Here is a 19,663-nt window from a genome sequence, read left to right as displayed (position 1 = left end):
AGTTGTAACATTCTATATGTACCACCATTTTAAACTCATCCTATGTTGCTGCTTACTATGCCTTCAGCACAAGATGCACCAATGAAACAGATCAACCATCCATAGCAGAGAGATTGATTATTGTCTCCTGCAATAGTTCACACTGCTTTCCCGTACCTATCAATGCTATTGATCACTTTTCTGCAACTCTTAGTCTACATAGGTGCCAATTACACATGTTAACCACAAGCCAAATGGCCTTAAAGAAACATGAAATTCCAACATTGTCAGACACAAATCAAATTTCAAATATCAGCGTTGATGATACAGAACCAACCAATGGGCAAACCTATGACACACCTGTGGTATGTTTTTAATCGATTCAACCAAGCTGACTCACAAAGTTTTCAAAGACCAAATACCTCCATTTGTGTTTCAAGCCATGAAACAAATCATTCTGATGATACAAGAACATATTGCAAAGCTTATAAAAGTAATAATAAAAGTGACTTACGTGTTTTGCGGTGTCCGTGGGAGCGGGTGGTGAGCGTGGTGGAGACGGTCTCAGTAGTAGTATGCTCCAGGGTCCACATCTGCGTAGAGTCGTGGAGTACAGTTGGATTTGACGGCGACGGGCTAGATGTGGCCGCCCCAATTATGAAAGTTGTCCGTGGTGCTGCAGTGGTCGTAGTAAAACCCGATGGTCCACGTCCGTTACGATTTCCAGGATTCCGAGGAGTTACTTGGCTACCTGAGGCTCCTCCACCTCTAGGGCTTATAGTCGTGGTGGTAGTAGTGGTACGAGTTCTTCCTTTCGCAACAGTTACAGTTCTAGGTGTGGGGTTCCCACCATCAACTGTAGGAGTAGTTGTGGTGGTGGTAGTATCAGGACTCTTGGGAATCCCGCTTGGCTTAGAGAGGAAGATAGGATCCTGGCCTATTCGATTAGCATCCACGAGGTCTGTCGGCACATAATCCCGCACTGTACCAACAACAATCCATTTCAGCAGCATCAGGCTCAATCCAAGGCCAATGAAGCCGATAACTAAGGGGACCACACACAGCCATGTCTGCTGGCGAGGCCAAACCGCACAGCGAAAGGGACCCTGATCCTGGGCCTGGCCCTCGCCGCGGCCCCCTGTAGCCCCTGAACCCTCAGGTTCCTCCAGGATCACCGCCCCGGAAACAGCTGCTCCAGAACACTCGCTCATCCTTCCCTGCCGTCCGTTATGGCTCATTGAGGGTTAACCCTGTGATAAGCATCGGTAGCACATGGCAGAAAGGTTCCCAACAATGCCAGATTCTGAAAGGAGACAAGGTGAAGAAAATGGATACAAAAATACCTCACGGGAATTGGATGCTCAGTAACACGTACACAAATATGTAATCCAAGGATAGAGAGGAGGGGAGGGGTGCAGGAGGTACATGCAGACACGCAATCACAAACACACAAGCACACACACTCACACTCAGAGACACCCAGTGAGAAATGGGAGAGCTGGCGTAGACGGATAATCGGCCGATTAGTCCGCGTTTAGTCCTGCCCAACTCCCGATGTCCAACTGAAGTAACAGTGAACTTAAATGTTCTCAGCAGGGTAAAGCCAGAGGAGAAGAAGAAGAAGAAGTGATGCTTCTAACGGAGAGAAAGAGGGACTGGAGGGAGAGATGGGTGGGAAGGAACGGCTTTACATTTGTGCATGTGAGGAATCTGTGGCATCAGTGCTCAGATGTCACTGCAGCAAAAAATCCACAGCTATTTCCACTGATCATGCATATATGTCCCCTCCAAGCACGATCCAAGATGGGACGGTATTGTCTAATCAGGGGAGTGAAACTTGCAGGGTGGGTCTTGTCGCCTCCCCACCCTGTGCAGGACCAAAAAAAAAAAAAGAAAGATGTTTCCCGATGCAGCCTGTTCCAACAGCTTTAGCCGAGTCAGCGTCCCTCAGCTCCTAAAATCTATCTCTTTCGTAACTGAAAGAGAGCAAGAGATCTGTCGCTGATGCGTCTGTCCGCGCTCCTTGGATTATCCACTGTCTTTGTTGCTTTTCAACTAGCCTCCCCTTTGATGAGGATATTTTTATTTTTGACTCTTTGGATCCCACTTTGCTTCCGTTGTGGTGCGCTCTAAATTCCAGTGAGGCTGAAAATGAAGCAGTAGAATCCAATTAAGGTTCCTGATCCAGTCAAAAAGCAACACTTTGGATGAGGATTGTGAGAGGGAGGGGGGGCGGCAAAAAAGAATAAGGGGTGTAGTCACGCAGTGGTATCACAGGGCGGATAAATCTGCAACTGCGACGCGTGATCCTGCTCCTTCTCCAGCCGGCTGTGGATCAGATTTCCCCAAGCTGTCCGCTCAGCGCCCTGCTGTCTCAGTACATTGTCCGTTAATACTGCAGCAAGCGCACAGAAAGCCTCTTCTCATCTATTTGCAGGGAACATTCCGCCACAGACAGATAAAATGAGAGAGAGGAAGAGGATGAGAGGAAGGGAGTGGATGGAAATGATTGAAACCAAAAGAGCAGAAAGCAAAAGATAAGAGCAAAAACACTAACAGGAGGCTACAATGTTTAAAAATATCCCACAGATTCTCTTCTCTCTCTCTGAGTGGTGCTTTCTCCTCAGTCCCTGAAAGCCTGCGCTCTTTCGAGTCAGCTTGTGATTTGTTGGTCGGGTTGCTGGGATCCTCCGCTCGTCCTTCCCTCCAGGATGCTTTCTTGGAGATGATTAGAAATGTGCACCTCGCGCTGGGATGAGAACTTGCAACCGCAGCGGCAAAGGCTCCCTAACCCCCTGTGGGGTTGGCAACATCCGACGATGCAGCTGTCTTTACCTGTGGCAATTGTTATGCAGACGCACATACAGCTGCCTCCCTGAGCTGCCGCCGCTGAGAGACAGAGAACGAATGAGAAGAGGGAAAAAAACGCAGGCACAGACAGAGCCGAGTGTGCACACTGGTGGAGCAAGGGAGGAGAGAGAGGAAGGGAGGGAGGGAGGAGGAGAGAAAGAGGCTGCACCTGCTAGATGCACCAGCACTGGGAAGCTTGCCCACCTCCGTTAGCAGGGAGGGGAGTGAGTAAAGATGCAGAATGCATACAGAAAACTAGAAAAAAAGGGGAGAAGAGGAGTGGAGGTGTGTGTACAGATAAAGATAATGAGAGTGGGTGGGGGGAGAGGGACACAGAGCTCTGCAGCGGTAGATGAGGCAGTTACCAGCGAGAAGCACGAGTCCCAGACGGATCAGAGCAAAGGCACAATGCAGGAGCCGTCACTCACCCGGCCCCGCCCACCGCACGGCATCAGAGAGGAGACTGGGGAAAAAGGCGGAATGGATTATCAGGCCAGAGACCAAATTTAACAGTATTTAATGCCATGTTTAGTATTCATGTCAATACACTGGGACTTGCTCAGGAATGCAAGGCCATTAAAACTGCATGTATATGTGAAAAACTGTCTTTTATTAAATCACATAAGATACCTTTAAATCAGTCAAAATAGGATTTGTTAATAACAACATGCAAAGAAGACAATAAAAATCATAGATGGAGAGAAAACAAGACTTACAGTCCAAACCTTAGAGTCTTTCCCCTCTGCTGCTGGGACAGACAGTTTGAAGGACCTCCTTCCCTACCAGGTGCAATGCACTTTGTTAGGTAACGCAGCACACCTGGGCAGATCTGCAACAGAGAGAGACAACAGCACAAAACACATGCAGCCGTGATGAGGAATCTCAAACTGATATACTTCAGTTACATATTTTACAGTTAATGGCACTATTACTCTAATGTGCATATCACTCAAGTTGTTTTGCTTAGGGGCCACTTTTGCAAAGTGACAGGAGGCCAGGGGCCAGTTGCAGCAGCCCCATGTTTCTAGTACTATAGGATATCTCTGTTAACATTCTGAGCTGCACAGCAAAGCAGGTTCGGTTGTATTATAGCATGTCTGCATTTACATTTGTTAGGTGATTGATTGTCCTTCAAGGCTGGTCGTTCTCTTGCTTAACAAGACACATTGATTCTAAGGAACAAAAGATTTCATGGGAACAAACAAGATTTCATGAGTCTCCGGTAAAAGCTTAAAAATAAAACTATGAGTCTAAATATAAACTTCAGGTTGTGACTGACAGTTCAAGCTGACAGCAGGATTATCAGGCAAACAGAAACATAATTCTCAATATAACACAAACGCAAAAGCTTTATTGGTGAACATTTTCTGGGTCCATCTCCAGATTTTCTCTTGGTTATTTTATCAAAACATGAATATATTTGTATTTTGGATTGTCGCTGGGACAGTTAAAGCCATTTGATTGTGTCTCTTTGGCTTCAAAGAAATTTTGATTTGAACACTTTACTATGTGGAATGTTAAAATTAATTCATAGGACATTACTTGCAGTTATTATTATAACATATATATTTTTTATCCACACACTTTTTTGGGAATATATTAATAATAATTATTATTTAATTTTATTAATAATATACTAATATTCTATAATATAACAGTTTGCTTCTTTCAAAACTGCCCCACACTCTGACAAAGAAAGCCAAAGCATTGAAAACACACACTGATCTTGTTCTCCATTGGATTCCACTGTGTCGACACACTGCTCTAACTTTAGGTAAGAACAAGTAATTAATCCATAATCCAGCACAGGCCATGATGTATTTTAATTAAGCACAGTTAAGGTTTGTCTTGTCTGCAGAATTTTCTGTAGTCAATTACAAACTGTTCTACTTTAAAGGAAAAGCAGTATATTTTGCAACTCCAGCTATCCAAGAAAGTATTTTTACATATTCTGAGTCACTTTTTATTTATCTATACACATGAATACCAATCACAAATCCAAAATTGAGAATGCATTATAAGATGTTATCAACCTGATTTAAAAGCTGCAGACTTTTATCTGATTCCCACCAAAATTAGTGTGTGCATGCATGTTTTTCAAACATGGGTGAACCCGCTGAATTTAGGGGACTGACTGCATTCTTTGCCAGTGAACACACCGCTGCAGCACACAAGTCTGCCTTTATGTCAGCTTTAGAGCGTGTGTGTTCGTTGTTTTGTTGGTGTGTCCGAGCGACGTCATGCACAGGTTTGAGAAAAGGTAAACTTCTCTTTGTCTCTTACTCGTTTAGTCTCTCTTACAAACTCGGTGCAGGCTAACCTGGATCAATGTTTTAGCAACGCTCAGGAAGAAACGGAGGGTAATGACAGTCGGCGCTTCACTGCATTTTGCCGGTCAAGAGGCAGAAATAAGTGTGTTCACCCGGTGTTCACATCAATGCCGAACGGAGCTGGAGGCGATAAAAACCTGTGTCTACTGCAAAGCCATCCGACCTGGGTGTGAATCCCGATCGTACACATTAAAAAGCCAGATGTTAGTGGGCATTTTTCGTGCAGTGGGATTTAAACGTAAGATCTTCTGTCTCTGTAACAGCAGCTCCCATCAGTTTCATGTTAGTATTTTCATGTAAGCAAAAGTGTCTTCTTCATTGAGCGGAGGTGAAAATAGGTTTGCATTTAATTTGTGTCCCTGTGGCTGTTTGCCAGCGCGATTATTGATGATTCCTTCCAACCATCACAGTGTCATGATGGCTGCTTTAACAAACTCGTGCTGCTATTTGAATGTCATAGGCTTGAAAGAGGCGTGAAAAGCAACAGCATCCCTTGAGTCCCCCCGCGGGAGCGGTTGAAGGATTCCCCTACAGGCAGATGGCTATCTGCATGACTTTATGTGTGTGTCTGTCTGGTGATGCTATCACTTCTGAGTAGACACACTTTCAAACACACAAAGATAAAGTCACAGTACAACAGAGGAGACTGCGCGTTTTTACTACAAGCATCTTAAAGGTTGTTTTACACACTGCTGTACACTGTTAAATTGATTTGAACCCAGGCAGGGTTTACTGAGGCTCAACCATTCAAACTGGCTGATTAACATAATACTCAAAGTAAGCAGTGATGCGAAACTCAAAATATTATTAGGCTTTTGTCTTTTTTGCCTCCACACTATTCCCTCTATTAATTATTTCATTTCTCTCTGCATTTGTTTTAACTTTCCCTTAATTCACTTATGTCCCTAATTCTAAAAACATGTGGGTTTTTTTTATGGAATTATATTAGAAGTGAAGATACAGAGAGTAAGGATGTGAGATATCCACAGTCGAGTTTCAGCGAAAAGGACACTGCAAAATAATAATGCTGAATGGTTTTAGAAATCACTTTTCACAGAGATATAGATTAAGTTTCAGGGTGTCCAGGCAAATGACTAAACCCTACATTGAATGCATCAAAGAGAAGCATTGCTGCACACTTAATCTGGCTCACAGGCAGAATGTAGGTATAAACCTGTCATTGGCTGCCAATTTCATACGGTAACATGCTTCAGAATTACCATTGATATGTAAAACTCATCTCAATTGCCAGACCTGTCTCCACACTTTGTTTTAGTGCTGTGAGTCAAACAACTGTAAATTCAAGATAGCAAAGTTAATGCTAAAATGTGTTGTGGTTTGTCTGGATTAAGCCGTTTTGAAGCTGGAGCTTGCCGCCCCAAATGCAAACGTGACTATTTCTGAAGAGCATCGCTGCTGCATCGTGGGCTTGGTGCCATCCAGAACAACAGTGATTTCTTTATGTTGATATAGTTTTGAAGACGCCTATAAACATCAGCACAACAGCAAAGTAGAAGTTCTGAAATACAGTTATTGTTTTTGTTTTTTGTTGTGGCACCCCAAGATTTTCACTGGCCCTACTTATCACCCTTGTGAAACTTTTCCCTGGGTGCCACTTTGTATGTTTCTATCCCCTTCTTTTTATGCACGTTTAATGTGCACATTGAAAAAAAGAAAGAAAAAGAAAAAATCTACGATTGGGGCATTGTTGTTATTTTAAAATAACTCACTCATTTACATTTTATCAAAGCCCAAAGATATTCATATTAAAGGGCGTGCAGCTCAGGTGACAGGCCGTTAGCGAGGTGTCTCTACAGTCTGTGAGTCAGATCCAGCCCTCGCTCATTCTTATGCACACAGGGCTGTTACTCTTCCAAGATCAGGATGGATGGAAAACCACATAAATTTGCATTTTCTTTTCCATTTTTTTTAAAAATACGGTCAAAATTTGTGGCCATTTAGATAGAAACCTAACTACTGACAGCTTCAAACCTGGTTCAGTCAGAGTACTCTCATCATTTTCAGTGGACCAGAAATAGTTGGCATTTATTTTTCCATTTCAGTCCCATAACATGTGAGCACTGCTATCCAGCCATCACTGAGAGAGCATATTTGTTACTACAGTCCCCTTCCTGTTCCATTAACAGTGTTGGGGAGCTCTTTCGTCATCTGGTGGTTCAGCAGCCAGGGATGTGGACTTATTATCTTTTATTTTAGAGAAGCATGCACATTTGTATGCGTCTGTGAGGCAGCAATAACTCACTCACAAACCTATTTGGAGAAGGATCCAGCTCCATTAACCTGCACAAAAAACGTATGCTGATGTGCACAAAGCAAAACAAAGGAAGCTGATGCCTGCACGGTCTCTGATGATCTTTGTTTTGATAAAATTGCTCGTCCCCATTATCTGGCCGGCCAAACTGCAACCTGCTTTTTAATTAAAGGGCAAACACGTGTATTTCCCCCAATCGCACGAAGACAAACAAACAACAAATCAGCCCTTTTCTAAAAGGTCAAAGTTGCAGTCATTTGTCCAGAGCAATAATGTGTGCATGAGAGTGGGATCTCATCTTTATCAGTCCCTATAGCAGTGATACTCAGCTTGAGGCCCATGGGCCGCATCTGCCCCTCATTAGGGTGTTGGGTGGCCCCAAAAACAAAATTCACAATAAAAAGAGTGAGAAAAAGTGATTCATACTGGGAACTGTTTTTGTAATTTTAGTAATCATGGGGTGCCAGAGTGCACAAAACATCATCAAAATAGGGCTTGTTTATCAAAACAGCATCAGTGAAGGATCCCTGCACCCCCCAAAAGAGGTCCTTGCTAAGCCCCAATGTCCTAAAATCCTTAAAATATCCTGAAACCCCAACAATGTTCTAAAACCCTAAAAGTGTCTCTGAATGTCCGCTCCGCTCTAATTCTCCGCTGGTGTCTCCAGCGGTGTCCCCAAACGTCTGCTCTGCTCTCATTCTCAGCCGGCCGCTCCGCTCTTACTGTCCGACAGGTGATCAATCCAATCCCAAAAATCTCTTCTAGAGCACCAAAATGTCTAGAGCTGGCCCTGATACTGTCATTTATCGCCATGCTTGCTGCTTACAGTAATCTCTGAAAAAAATGTCTTTTTTTAATGAAAATGCACAAATTAAATTCATCTGTACTCACCACATCTCAGCCTTTCATACCCTCATGTAATGAAAAACTAACAAAAAGAAATTATCAGTCATCTGTTTCATACGGCCACGAGAAGCTAGAAATTATCGGTTTATCAGTATCGGTTGAAATAATTATCGTGCATCGCTGGTTATGATACCCTCATATCTCACTTAGGACTCAAAGGGAACCTTTAAGCTGGACATGAATAGTGATTTGATGTATATTGTGATATATATGGATATGGACTGATATGAAAAAAATTATCATGATAAGACTTTTTTTCCATATTGCCCAGCCCTCCCTAAAATCTTAGAAACATCATAAAATCCTAAAAAAAAAGTCTTAAAATCTTAGAAACATGCTAAAATCCCAAATAAACTCTAAAATCCTACAAATGTACTGAAATCCTAGAAATACCCCAAAATAAAGGAAAAAAATAGAGATTTCTATAGATTTCCTAGAATCATAGACATTCATGTCCTGAATCCTAGATATTTTCTGAAATCCTAAATTTGTTTTTAAATCCTAGACACATTCCCAAATCTGAGAAACATCCTTAAATCCTATAAATGTCCTAAAATCCTACAAACATGGGGCTGCTGTGACTGCCTCCTGGCCTCCTGTCATGCAAAAGTCACTCCCAAACAAAGCAAGTTGAGTATCTCTGCCCGACAGGAATTTTCAACAGCAAAAATGGTCACAGATTCAATCCACCTTTGTCACAGGAAACATTTTGACTTGTGCCGCAGGAGAAGCACAGTCACCAATAACACTAACGATGGCGTTGTTCTGTGTCCCAGGATAGAGTGACAGTGAGCGAACACGCACAATTATAGGAAGCGGAAATCCAAGCAGCTGAATGGAAGTCACCCATCGTTAATTTCATTGTTTACACCTGTGCTTTTCCTACTGTGGCAATCCAGCATGTGCGCCATAAAAGGCCTCTGTGTGTGTGTGTTCATGATCATGTCCATTCAGACATGTGAAATGTGTGCCTCCAGGCTGAAGGTCTATATAAGCAGCTATGCTATGTTTTATCTCCGTCTGCATGTCATCCATCTTACATTATAATGGCAGCAGTGTCTGCGGGGTCGGGCAGGGTCAGGCCCCACGGGTGTGGAGAGGAGACCTATTGGTCACATACACACACCTGCACATGTACACAGAGGTTTCTCAATGTTGAGGTCCTGCGTGGCGTCTGACAGTGTGCAATGGATTTGCACACAAGATTTATGGAGACAGAATTTTTTAAAAAAGGCTGCTCCAGCAAGCTTTAGTCTGTCTTTGTCCCATTATTCAGAAAGCTACTGTTAGTATACGAACAACGATTTTTTCCCCTTTTACCATAAAAAACAGTTTGTTACCTTGTGGATTTCCTCCAATAATCAGGTAACTTCTTTTAAAATCAGCTATGAGTGACCGAAGACACATTTTCCACCAAACCAATGTGGCATATCTTTTAAATAATGTCTGCAACTGTAAATATTCACTGGCTGTATGACAGTTTTATAATTAGAAACTCAATGGCTTTAAACTCGCTTCCTAGCGAGTTTTCCTTCTTTCTGCTTATACTACTGGCGACAGCAGTTTCCTCAATTACCACTCCGGCGTCAAATGGAAATTTCTGCTGAATCGATGCAAATGCAGCGTAGTGGTTTTGTTTGAGCTCACACCCTGGAGACCTAATGATAAGCTCCCGAGGGCAGCCTACTCACATTAACTCCAAGATGAACAACAGCGGGGTCAGAGGTCAGTACACATCTCATTCAGGCATTAAGAGGAGTGTTTGTGTTTTGTGTGCCAGATAAATAAAAAATTGTTATTAGTTTACCTGACCTCACCTCACATTTATGTCTCTTTGCCCAGAATTTAATGAATTTGCTACCAAGCCCTTTATGGTGTAATGGTCTTCAAGTCCAACACCATAGACTTGTAAAGAGAAGCGGATACTGCATCAGAGGTGAAGCATTCTTCATGTTACACTTCGAAGAATGACGGGCCTCTCACTCTTAGTGCGACACATTTATAGAGTGATGAAGTGAAGAGTCCTATAACGGGTTAGTCCAATGTCTTTTTTGTCCATCCAGTTCCCTTGTCTCAAAGTCTCTGGGTTTTTTAAATGGGTTTTCGGTAAATTACCTTAAATAAGGTCTGGGATTAACACAGGCTAAAGATATTTAGATAGATAGTTTTGTTCTGCAGCATGAAATACGTCCATAAAAACCCATTTTTATTGACTTTTAATGTTTTACGATTCTTAAAAAAGGTTAGACGTCATCACAAGGAAAATCATTCAACCCTCTCGCCCGCCTTTCGAGCTTTACAGCAACAGTCGCGATCAAACTTCAGATTCATCTGTGTTTTCACAGTGAAGCTGAACAATTCGGGGTGGTGATGTTTAAGTCGTGCGACCACGATGTAGTTCCTTTATAGCCTAACAATAGCTTTTTGCTTCTTCACAAAAGTGGTGTTCATCTGTGAAGATTATCATGTTGAACAAAACATGTAAGTATCATAAAATAAAGCTTATTTTTGGAGATGATTGAAAATCCCATTCAACAATCCCATAAGGTTTTTGACGAGGGAACCAGTGTAATGCTAACTTCCTGGTTGGCCTACAAAAATGCGTCATCACTTCACCACTCTATTACAAAAAACATATACAGCTAAGATCTGGAGTGCTCTCTCTGCAGCGTACACACTTGAACTCGCTCATCAAGCACTGACCGCTTCTTCTGCTCTACTGTCGTAAACTACTTTAATCTGTTACCTCCGACTCTTTCCCTTCAAACAAGTACCACAAACAACAATACATCCCAACGTCTCATAACTCAAATGTCAACTCAATAACAACGCCACAGACACGTTACTCCTGGTATCATACACTCATTCTTTTTCACAGGTCACAGGTCAAATACCCGTGTTCAGGACTCAAAAGCAAAAGCAAGTACGTGTGGACAAGCCTTAAATATCCTGGCCCCCCTCCCCCATGGAGATCCTCGTCAGCAGGCCAGCTCAGCTGTCAGCAGTCTCAGACCTTTTGGTGGTTCTGTCACAGTTTTGTGAAAATCCATTGATGGGGTCTGATGTCGTGCGAAGTCAATGAACGCATACACGATGAAGTGCACTCATTTGGTTCATTAGTGAAACTGTAAAAAATACACTTTGATTGATTGTGAAAATATGCATTAACACACTTGTTAAATATTAAGTGCATGTCATCTGTTGATAATGTGGAGCTACATAACACAGTTTTAGCTCAGGTCAAAGGGTGAAGAGTTAACATTTTGGCTGATTTTTGGGGATCTGGACTTCAGGGATCACGGTTGTCTCATCTCCCCGTGTTGTTATGAGGTTGGCGCACTCTTGTTTAATTGCCATCCACCAGTGGCGGCCTCATCTGAAAGGTTGTGATCATTATCAAACATGTTCAATAGTTTCCCCGGCAGACTCGCAGCGTGAGCGATCGAAGAGGCCAAACTGTCACTCAGGCAAAACCAAATTACAAATGTCTTGAGACATCTCACTTAACAGACAGGTTAACGAAAACGTAATTCTGGCCTGTTTTAGATTAATCTGCGTTTCACACTGTGCAGTGTGTCACTTTCTCAGATATGATGTTGTTTTTGGGATGTAAGGGCTTACCAAACTTCTTAAGCACATGATCACACTGCAAGGATCTCTTCCAAAGACAAACAGTTTAATTCTGTGCTCTGTCTCTTGTTCTACCGAACAAATAAAACAACAAAGCTGTAATCCTCTTCCTCCCTTGGCTTCTTTACCAATTTGTAACAGCTTCTATTCGGGACAGTCTGACTGCCTGAGGAAAGTTGAATAGATTGGAAGCGGAAAAACATGGCCACAACTTCCCTAAAACAACCCCAAAAAGCTCTCGACAAGAGAAACAGCTTGTAAATCACCGGTTATAATTAACCAAAACAAATCTTTACTAAAACTGCAGCATGACATTAAGAGAGAATTCCACTTAATCATATGTTTGAAAATGTCAAAAAAGCGTTAATCGCACCTCATTAACTGGCACGGATGTGTGGATCAGCGAGGACTCAGATGTGCTTTAGAGGGGAAAGAAATTTAACTCCGTGAGGTTTAACAATGATGCATTTGGAAAGAACTTAAAGCAGTGTTCATTTATTCATTATGGCCACTTGGGGGAGCAGAACAAGCAATAAAAGCAGCAAAAAAACTCCTTTAGACATTTATCAGACATACAGCGACACTAGCTTTCATTTGGACTTGTGTGTCTGGCTTTTTTTGATCATTTAAATCCAATATTATCTTCTTTTTTTTAAGTAATTTTGGGTGATTCCATCGTCTCTTAAAAAAATCTTTTTAGCTGTATTCACTCGCTGTGGGTCTGGACTGTTAAAAAAACATAATAGACACGGCCACCTCAATGTCAGTTTTAAAGCCTTAAATTCGGCATTTTGGCCGTTGTCATCTTTAATTTTTGGAGCGTAGTGACCATATTAGGACAAAAGGATGTGGTGACAGTAAACTGCGGTGATGCCCCACACACAGCACATCTTTTAAATCAGCCAGGCCTTTTATCAATGTTTGACTTTAGGCTTTGATCAAATGTAAATGTTAGATAGAGTTAAATAAAAATCCATGCCCCTTAAAGTTATTGAGAATGTTGAAATTTTGGTTTTGGCTTTTTGTATTTTATTTGTTTTTTTGTGTATTTCTGCTATAGAGTTGGTATTTGATTTGATTAGTCGATTTTAACATGGGGGTCTTTGAAACTATTTGTCTGAGTTAAAATGGTGTGCACCCATATGGCTGAGGCTGCTGTGGCCCTTTGCTGTGTGTCATTTCCCCCTCTCTCTCACACACACACACACACACACCTGTCTGTCTCTCTGAAACAGTCCTATGATTAAAGAAAAGACGCCCGCGGCCAAAAAATATTTGCATTTACTAAGGTCCATTACAAACGAGCAGCATAACCCATTTAGATAAAGTAAGTATCTGAGCTCTAACTGTGTTCAACTTTAAAGAGTCTGACTGTGCAAACGGAGCTCGGATGTCTTACTCTCTCCGGCGGAGTGACGCTCCCGGCTGCGCCTTTCACGGGGATGTCTCCGATGCATCGTAGCTCCTTTAGAAGCCTCTATATGAATCCGATATTAGGCGTCTTCCGTCCATACTTTAATCACATTTCGGTGATAAAAGTATATTAGCGTCGATGCTTAACGCCATATTTGTTTCCCATAGTTCCTTTGGAGAGGTCAGAGGTTTGTTGTTGTCCAATCGGAAGACCGACCGACGCGTTGTATCCGTTTTCACTGCTTCACGTCATCTGAAGCAAACTGCACTGTGATTGGTCAAATCCACTGTATCTATCGCTCTGTGTTATTGGCAGTGCCTCCTGCATTAGAATAAACGCTGAGTAGTCCCTATGATAATAATAATAATAATATTAATAATAATATTAATAATAATAATGATAATAATAATATTAATAATAATGAGACTAGGGTAAATCAGGAGACAGTGTAACAAGCAGCAGGGCCTCATATGGATGTTAACCCTGTGTTGACTGCAGGCAGAGCAGGCAGGAGAGTCAGGGCCCTCTCTGAGGTGTCAGGAGTGTGATGTGGCCCTCTGCAGCAGCACAGAGAGGAGCTGCTGTGCAGAATGGCACAGATAATGGAATACACAAACAACTGCACAATAAGAAACAATGGGACTTTTTTTTTGGAAAAGTGTGTCCATTTTTTAAACTATAATAGTTAAATGTTTATTTTTTCACTTTCTGATTCCTAACACTTTTTATACACCAGCTTTTTTCTACAGCAAAAAAGCTGGTGTATAATAATTTTGGGTGATTTATCACTCAAGATCTGTACTATTCAATTTCCGTCTTGTTTTTTCTTTTGTCTTTATGGTCTCATAACTATTTGTACATTCAAGTGACATCACTGCAGCGTTAATACTCTGATAGCCCAGGTTGTCCTGAAAAAAAGATGCATATAACTTCATTGTGCATTGAGAGACTGAGGTGTTAAGTGCACTATTACACAAAAAGTCCAGGCGAACCAAAACTAGGTAAAAACGGCTTAGGTCTTAGAAATTGTCCAGGCCCTTTATCTATGTGTAACTTTAGGCTTTGATAAAATTTAAATGTTAGATAGAGTTATATAAAAATCCATGCCACTTAAAGTTATTGATAATGTTGAAATTAGCCCCAGAGACCAAAATGTTTAGTTTTTTGTGTACCAGGCTTTAAATGTGTGTATTTCTGCTATAGAGTTGATATTTGATTTGATTAGTCAATTTTAACATAGGGGTCTTTGTAGCTATTTGTTTGAGTTAAAATAGTGTGCACCCGTATGCCTGAGGCTTCTTGTTCGAGTCCGGCCTGCGGCCCTTTGCAGTGTGTCATTTCCCCCTCTCTCTCTCACACACCCTTTCCTGTCTCTCTAGAACAGTCCTATGATTAAAGGAAAGACGCCCCGCGGCAAAAAAAATATTTGCATTTACTAAGGTCCATGACAAATGAGCAGCATAAACCATTTAGATATAAGTGTAAGTAATAACCAAAAATAACCAATATGATTCATTTTGTGCCTTGATTCTGGGAACAACTTTGGGTGAGAAGTGATCATTGTAATGGTGTCTTGCATGCAAAGAAGGTGATAAAGACCAAACTATTTTTCCAAAGATGAGACAAGTCTGTTGTGCTCATTAGATGGTTTTCATAAAAAAAAATATAAACCAACAAAAAACAAAACAGTGCATCTGTGTTCAGTCTACTCACAACCCAAAGACCTTCCACTCAACTGTCTGGTATCTGCTCAGCATCTGTATGTGACTCATAAAACGTATCCGAATTCCAAATCAGTCGGTGGCAGCACACGTCCTGAAACCTGGCTTATTCTTGATTATGCAAACAAATCAACCTCAGAATGAATTTCCCTTGCCCTCATTTTATTTGTTTGTTTTCGCCCCCCTTCTCAGTCGTTTCCTCTCCTCTGAAAATTGGTGTTGTTTGTGCATAGATCCTCTGTTATCTCATTAAGCCCTCCAAACACTCAAGCTGCCTGAAGCCTCCATTATTCTTTTTATCTCTGATTAGGGATTCTATTAAAAAAGTAAATGAGGTCTTTGGGGTCCTTGTTTTCGCTGTCCCTTTGTTTTTTTTTTTAAACAAAATTTGTCGTAGCCACATGTTTAGGCTCAGTAAATGTACATCGATTTAGAGAGGTTCACTTAACTGAATGAAACCATTTGCAACTAACGGCTATTTACATCAGCTGTCATCTATGGGGTGAGCCGGTGAGTCATCTCAATGATGGCATCAAACAATTTTGGAGTGATTTTCACAGCCCTTCAACACATTTAACATATCCAACACAGAACTGGAATATAAATGTGAATAAACCGCATTTGAATCCAGAATGTGAGATTTATTTTAAGCCACTCACACCTGTGTTATTCACCAGCATGACTACAACAACTGAGCAAAACAAAAGAATGCAATAACATCAAAAGAACATATGGATGTATAGAGGCAAAGACAAGGAGCTGCAGTGTGAGTGATGCGGGGGCTAAAATAAAAGGAAACGGGATGTAGAGTTTGCAGCAGATGTAGCACTTAGAAGGAAATGACAGACATTAAAACAGTCATTGAGCTACTGTATGGCTGAGTATATCCACAGTGAGATACAGGAGAGCGTATAGAAAGTATTAGCATGACATTGTGTTTTTACAATGAATTGGTTTGGACTGAAACACAAATGGCACTAATGTTTTTTTTTTATGATGCTTGAAAGGAGAACTTCATCTGTCTTGTCATTTCTATGGCATCTTTAATTGGACTTAAATAAAATGCACTTTCATCATCATAGAAGTGAACTGTTTTTTCTCTCCTTTAATCAAACCAAACTGTGATTCTTTCACAACAAAACTGTGACTTTTTGTAATAGACCTCACATTAGCATTGTTCACGTGTTTTTTCAACATTGATCGCGTTGGATGGAGTTGTTAAGCAGATCATGCGACAATAAATGCAGTTTTAAGTATCATACTGCCGGTGTCCAACACCAAAATCATGGACAAAGCGTCAGTATTTGAAAACTTTGGAATAAGAACAGACTGGATCTGGGACAATATTCTTACAAGAATGATGTCTGGCACCTGAAGTTCACTGAGGGACAAAATGAAAGTGCTTTAAATGAAGGCTGTAATGTTGAGAAGGATTTTAATGTACCCACACCACCATCTAACTAGGGAGACTACCAGTGGAACCAACAACAACAACAACCAACAAGATCGTATGATATAAAAACTAAATCCAGGTGAAGTAATTGGTTTAAAAAAACAATGCTGAATTTCAAGTCTTCAAGAAGTCAGATTTGTGACTTCTGTTAAACATTTATCCTCTCTTCTCATATTACCCTATTAACAACCATGGAAGCTATTGATCAATAAGACCAAAGAAGAAGGGCTAATTAACACACACACACACACACACACACACACACACACACACACACACACACACCACATAGCAATGTATACACACACAAGTTTTACACTCGGGATCCTTCCCTCTTTTTTTTTTCTCATGTCACACAGCCACTGCGGCTGTTCTGCGGTGGTTGCCATGGTTCCTCCTCATGTCACGGTTTTACTAATGAAGGGAAGAAACAGTTGGGCTCTGTTCATTGACATGGGTAGCCCGCCTACTTAATTACCCTCAGGGATGACCAAAAGGGCTTTCTCGAAAGGTTACACAAGTAGATACTGGTTAGTGAACGCAGGAGGAGGTGCATTTGTAGTATGAAGGAGAAAAAAGGAGAGGAGGAAGGAAGGTGGGATGGGATGTTAGTGGAGGTGGTGAGGAAGATAAATGGCAAGACTAGAAGAGAAGTGAATGAAAGGGAAACTACAGGGGAGACGGATAGTCCAACATGTTCTCGGTCCCAACTGGTCACATATTGCCGCTTTAACAGTGGACTTTTAACATCTATACATGATGTGCTAGGTATCCTAGGTGAGTTTGCTGTTGATGTACTGCAACACTGTGTCGACATATGGCTGTCATATATATATGTTTTCACAGGACATGTACAATATCTGCTCACTAGATGCAGTCTTAATAATAATAAACTTACAAAAACCTTGTGCCTACCTTCATTTCCTTGTCCAACAAACTCATGGATTTAGGTTTGAGCAACAAATCATATGGGGTTGAATTAAGGCAACAAAAGCACATGGTTAGGTTTCAAAAAATACATCCTGGTTTGGCTTCGCAATCATACAGGAAGTAAACAGCCGCCTCTGGCGTAAGGATCTGTTTCTTGTTGGATCCATCTACCACCCCTGCTGCCCACCCGCCATATACCGATTTGCCAGCTCTTCGTTATTTTGTTGTCTGGCGGTGTTACCTGAGACTGCCCAGAGGCGTATCTTTCTGCTGTAAGAGGATGACTTTTTTCGTCCATGTCACAGCCTGTTCCCATTCAGAAGTTGACAAATACAGCCGATTTGTCAATGCTTTTGGTGTAAGATCACGACACAAAGAGACATGTCAGCATGATACGCCACTGAATGGCGTCAACTGAGAACGTTGAACCTCGCACAATAGAGTCTGTCACGTACTCATGATACGCCACAGCATGGGGTCAGGATGAAACACCACCAATAACACCGTCATAAAAGAAGTACAAAAGTTGCGCATGGGCTCGACAAACCCCAGACTTTCAATCGGGACTCTGGTGTTGGCTCCTGTCTGAATGTGATGTTTTCTACGCCTTATCATGTGCCTTCTTCGCTTAATCCTAACCATCCATGCCTGCATGAACGTTTGTTGACATCCAAGCGGTAGTTGCCATGCATTTGAGTTTCAGGGAAGTGGTGTCCCAGAATGCAAATAGCAGATGCAGAAGGATACGTAGAGTTTTATATGTAGACAGAGAAGTCCACTGCAAAGTGGCAACATGTGAAATCACAGGTCAGTGATGGAATGTGACGACTTCAGAATCACTGAAGCCTGAACAAGAGTGTGTTGCCTTTTCATATTTGAGAAGAAAAGGCTTTTATTTTAAACAATGTTAGGCTTATCTATACTACCATTCAACTTGATTCTGAGCCACGCTTTATACTGAAAGCAAAATGATAATGGAAGGGAGTGAGGAGGAGCTCCAGCACACACTTTCAGAAAACTCACACTATCTGCTATCCTTTTTTTTTTTTAACTTTAATATCCACTCTAGTGTCGAAACACACTCCAGAATCAAGTTCATTTCAATGAAAACTCTTTCAAGTCAAAGCCAGTCTATGTGGTAAATGAAGAGTGGAGTATTCCATCAAACACATTTACTCACTTTGATCTTCCTGGCAGCTTTTGGCAGCAAAGTAAGAGATAGTAGGACTGTGTGTGTGTGTGTGTGTGTGTGTGTGTGTGTGTGTAAGTGTCCATGTGTAAAAAAACCAAGATGGTGGGGAATGTTGAGACAAGATCAACAACAGAGCAGTTTCCTAAGCAACATCAAACTTCTGCAAAAATTGCATTTAAAAAGAAATTCTATGCTCATCTGGACATCTGGATATTTATGTGCATGTTTTACTCAGATTTTTGCTTTGACAGCTGTTTTACACCTGAAATCCAGGACACTTGTCCACATCTCACACACCTCCTCTTCTCTCCTCCCGCTGGCCTCCCTTCCTCCTCTTCTTTCATGCATCTCTGTCTCTCCTTCATCTCCTCTCCCTCCTGTCTCCTTCTGGTTCATTAAGCTGTGAGCAGTGTAAATCTTTAATGAGGCGTCCTCTGTAGAAAGTGTTGGCAGTAACATGGGACACTCTAGACGGGCCAAAATGTGAGGTGTACTCTGAATCTACAGGCGGGGTCCGTAGAGAATGATACTGACACCTTTCCTCGGAAGAAGAACATACAGGTGTTTACTTATGTATGCGCACACGCTACATCACTTGCATTATACAAGCCTTGCATAAGGGAACATACATTAAATGACTTAGCATTAATTCCCTTAGCAACACATCAACGCATAACTTTTTCATCAGGGCCGATTCGAGGTTGGTAACTGATACCTCAGATTTCATCCTTATAGGAAAAAGGCGTGGAAAGCGTCACATCATAGCAGGCTGGAAAAAGGAGCTTCACTGCCCTCTCTGGTTGAAAGTTTCATGTCTGTTTTATCTCTGCTCACATCAATCAGTGTCAACAAAGTGGGCTTTGTTGCACCTTTAACTACCTGACTAATATCCTCTAAAGTCAATATTGCAATTAAGTGCCCCATTTACTGCAGTACGGATTAATAAACAGTACACAAGTTTCTGTAGTCTCAATTATTTAGTCTTG

The 19,663-nt window shown here is 41.6% G+C and overlaps 1 protein-coding gene across 2 annotated transcripts in view; it reads right to left on the bottom strand.

Annotated features, from left to right (window-relative positions):
* nrg3a (neuregulin 3a) overlaps positions 1 to 13,563 on the bottom strand; it is a 445,741-nt gene extending 432,178 nt beyond the window's left edge. Inside the window, exons 1-4 of one of the 2 annotated variants that reach the window (XM_088086742.1) lie at positions 13,367 to 13,563; positions 3,546 to 3,658; positions 3,195 to 3,292; positions 494 to 1,282 (exon numbers count right to left, since the gene is read on the bottom strand). In XM_088086742.1, coding sequence (XP_087942868.1) covers positions 494 to 1,217 — 724 coding nt within the window. In that variant the 5' untranslated portion in view covers positions 1,218 to 1,282; positions 3,195 to 3,292; positions 3,546 to 3,658; positions 13,367 to 13,563. Of the gene's footprint in view, positions 1 to 493; positions 1,283 to 1,446; positions 2,898 to 3,194; positions 3,293 to 3,545; positions 3,659 to 13,366 lie in introns of those variants that run through there. The other variant, XM_088086743.1, reaches the window with a different exon arrangement.
* Between the last annotated feature and the right edge of the window lie 6,100 nt (positions 13,564 to 19,663).

This window comes from Plectropomus leopardus, chromosome 13, assembly GCF_026936395.1.
Source record: "Plectropomus leopardus strain MGB_pleo_1.0 chromosome 13, ASM2693639v1, whole genome shotgun sequence".
NCBI lineage: Eukaryota > Metazoa > Chordata > Actinopteri > Perciformes > Serranidae > Plectropomus > Plectropomus leopardus.
Note: the sequence above shows the minus strand (reverse complement) of the source record. Positions and strands in the feature narration are given on the sequence as shown.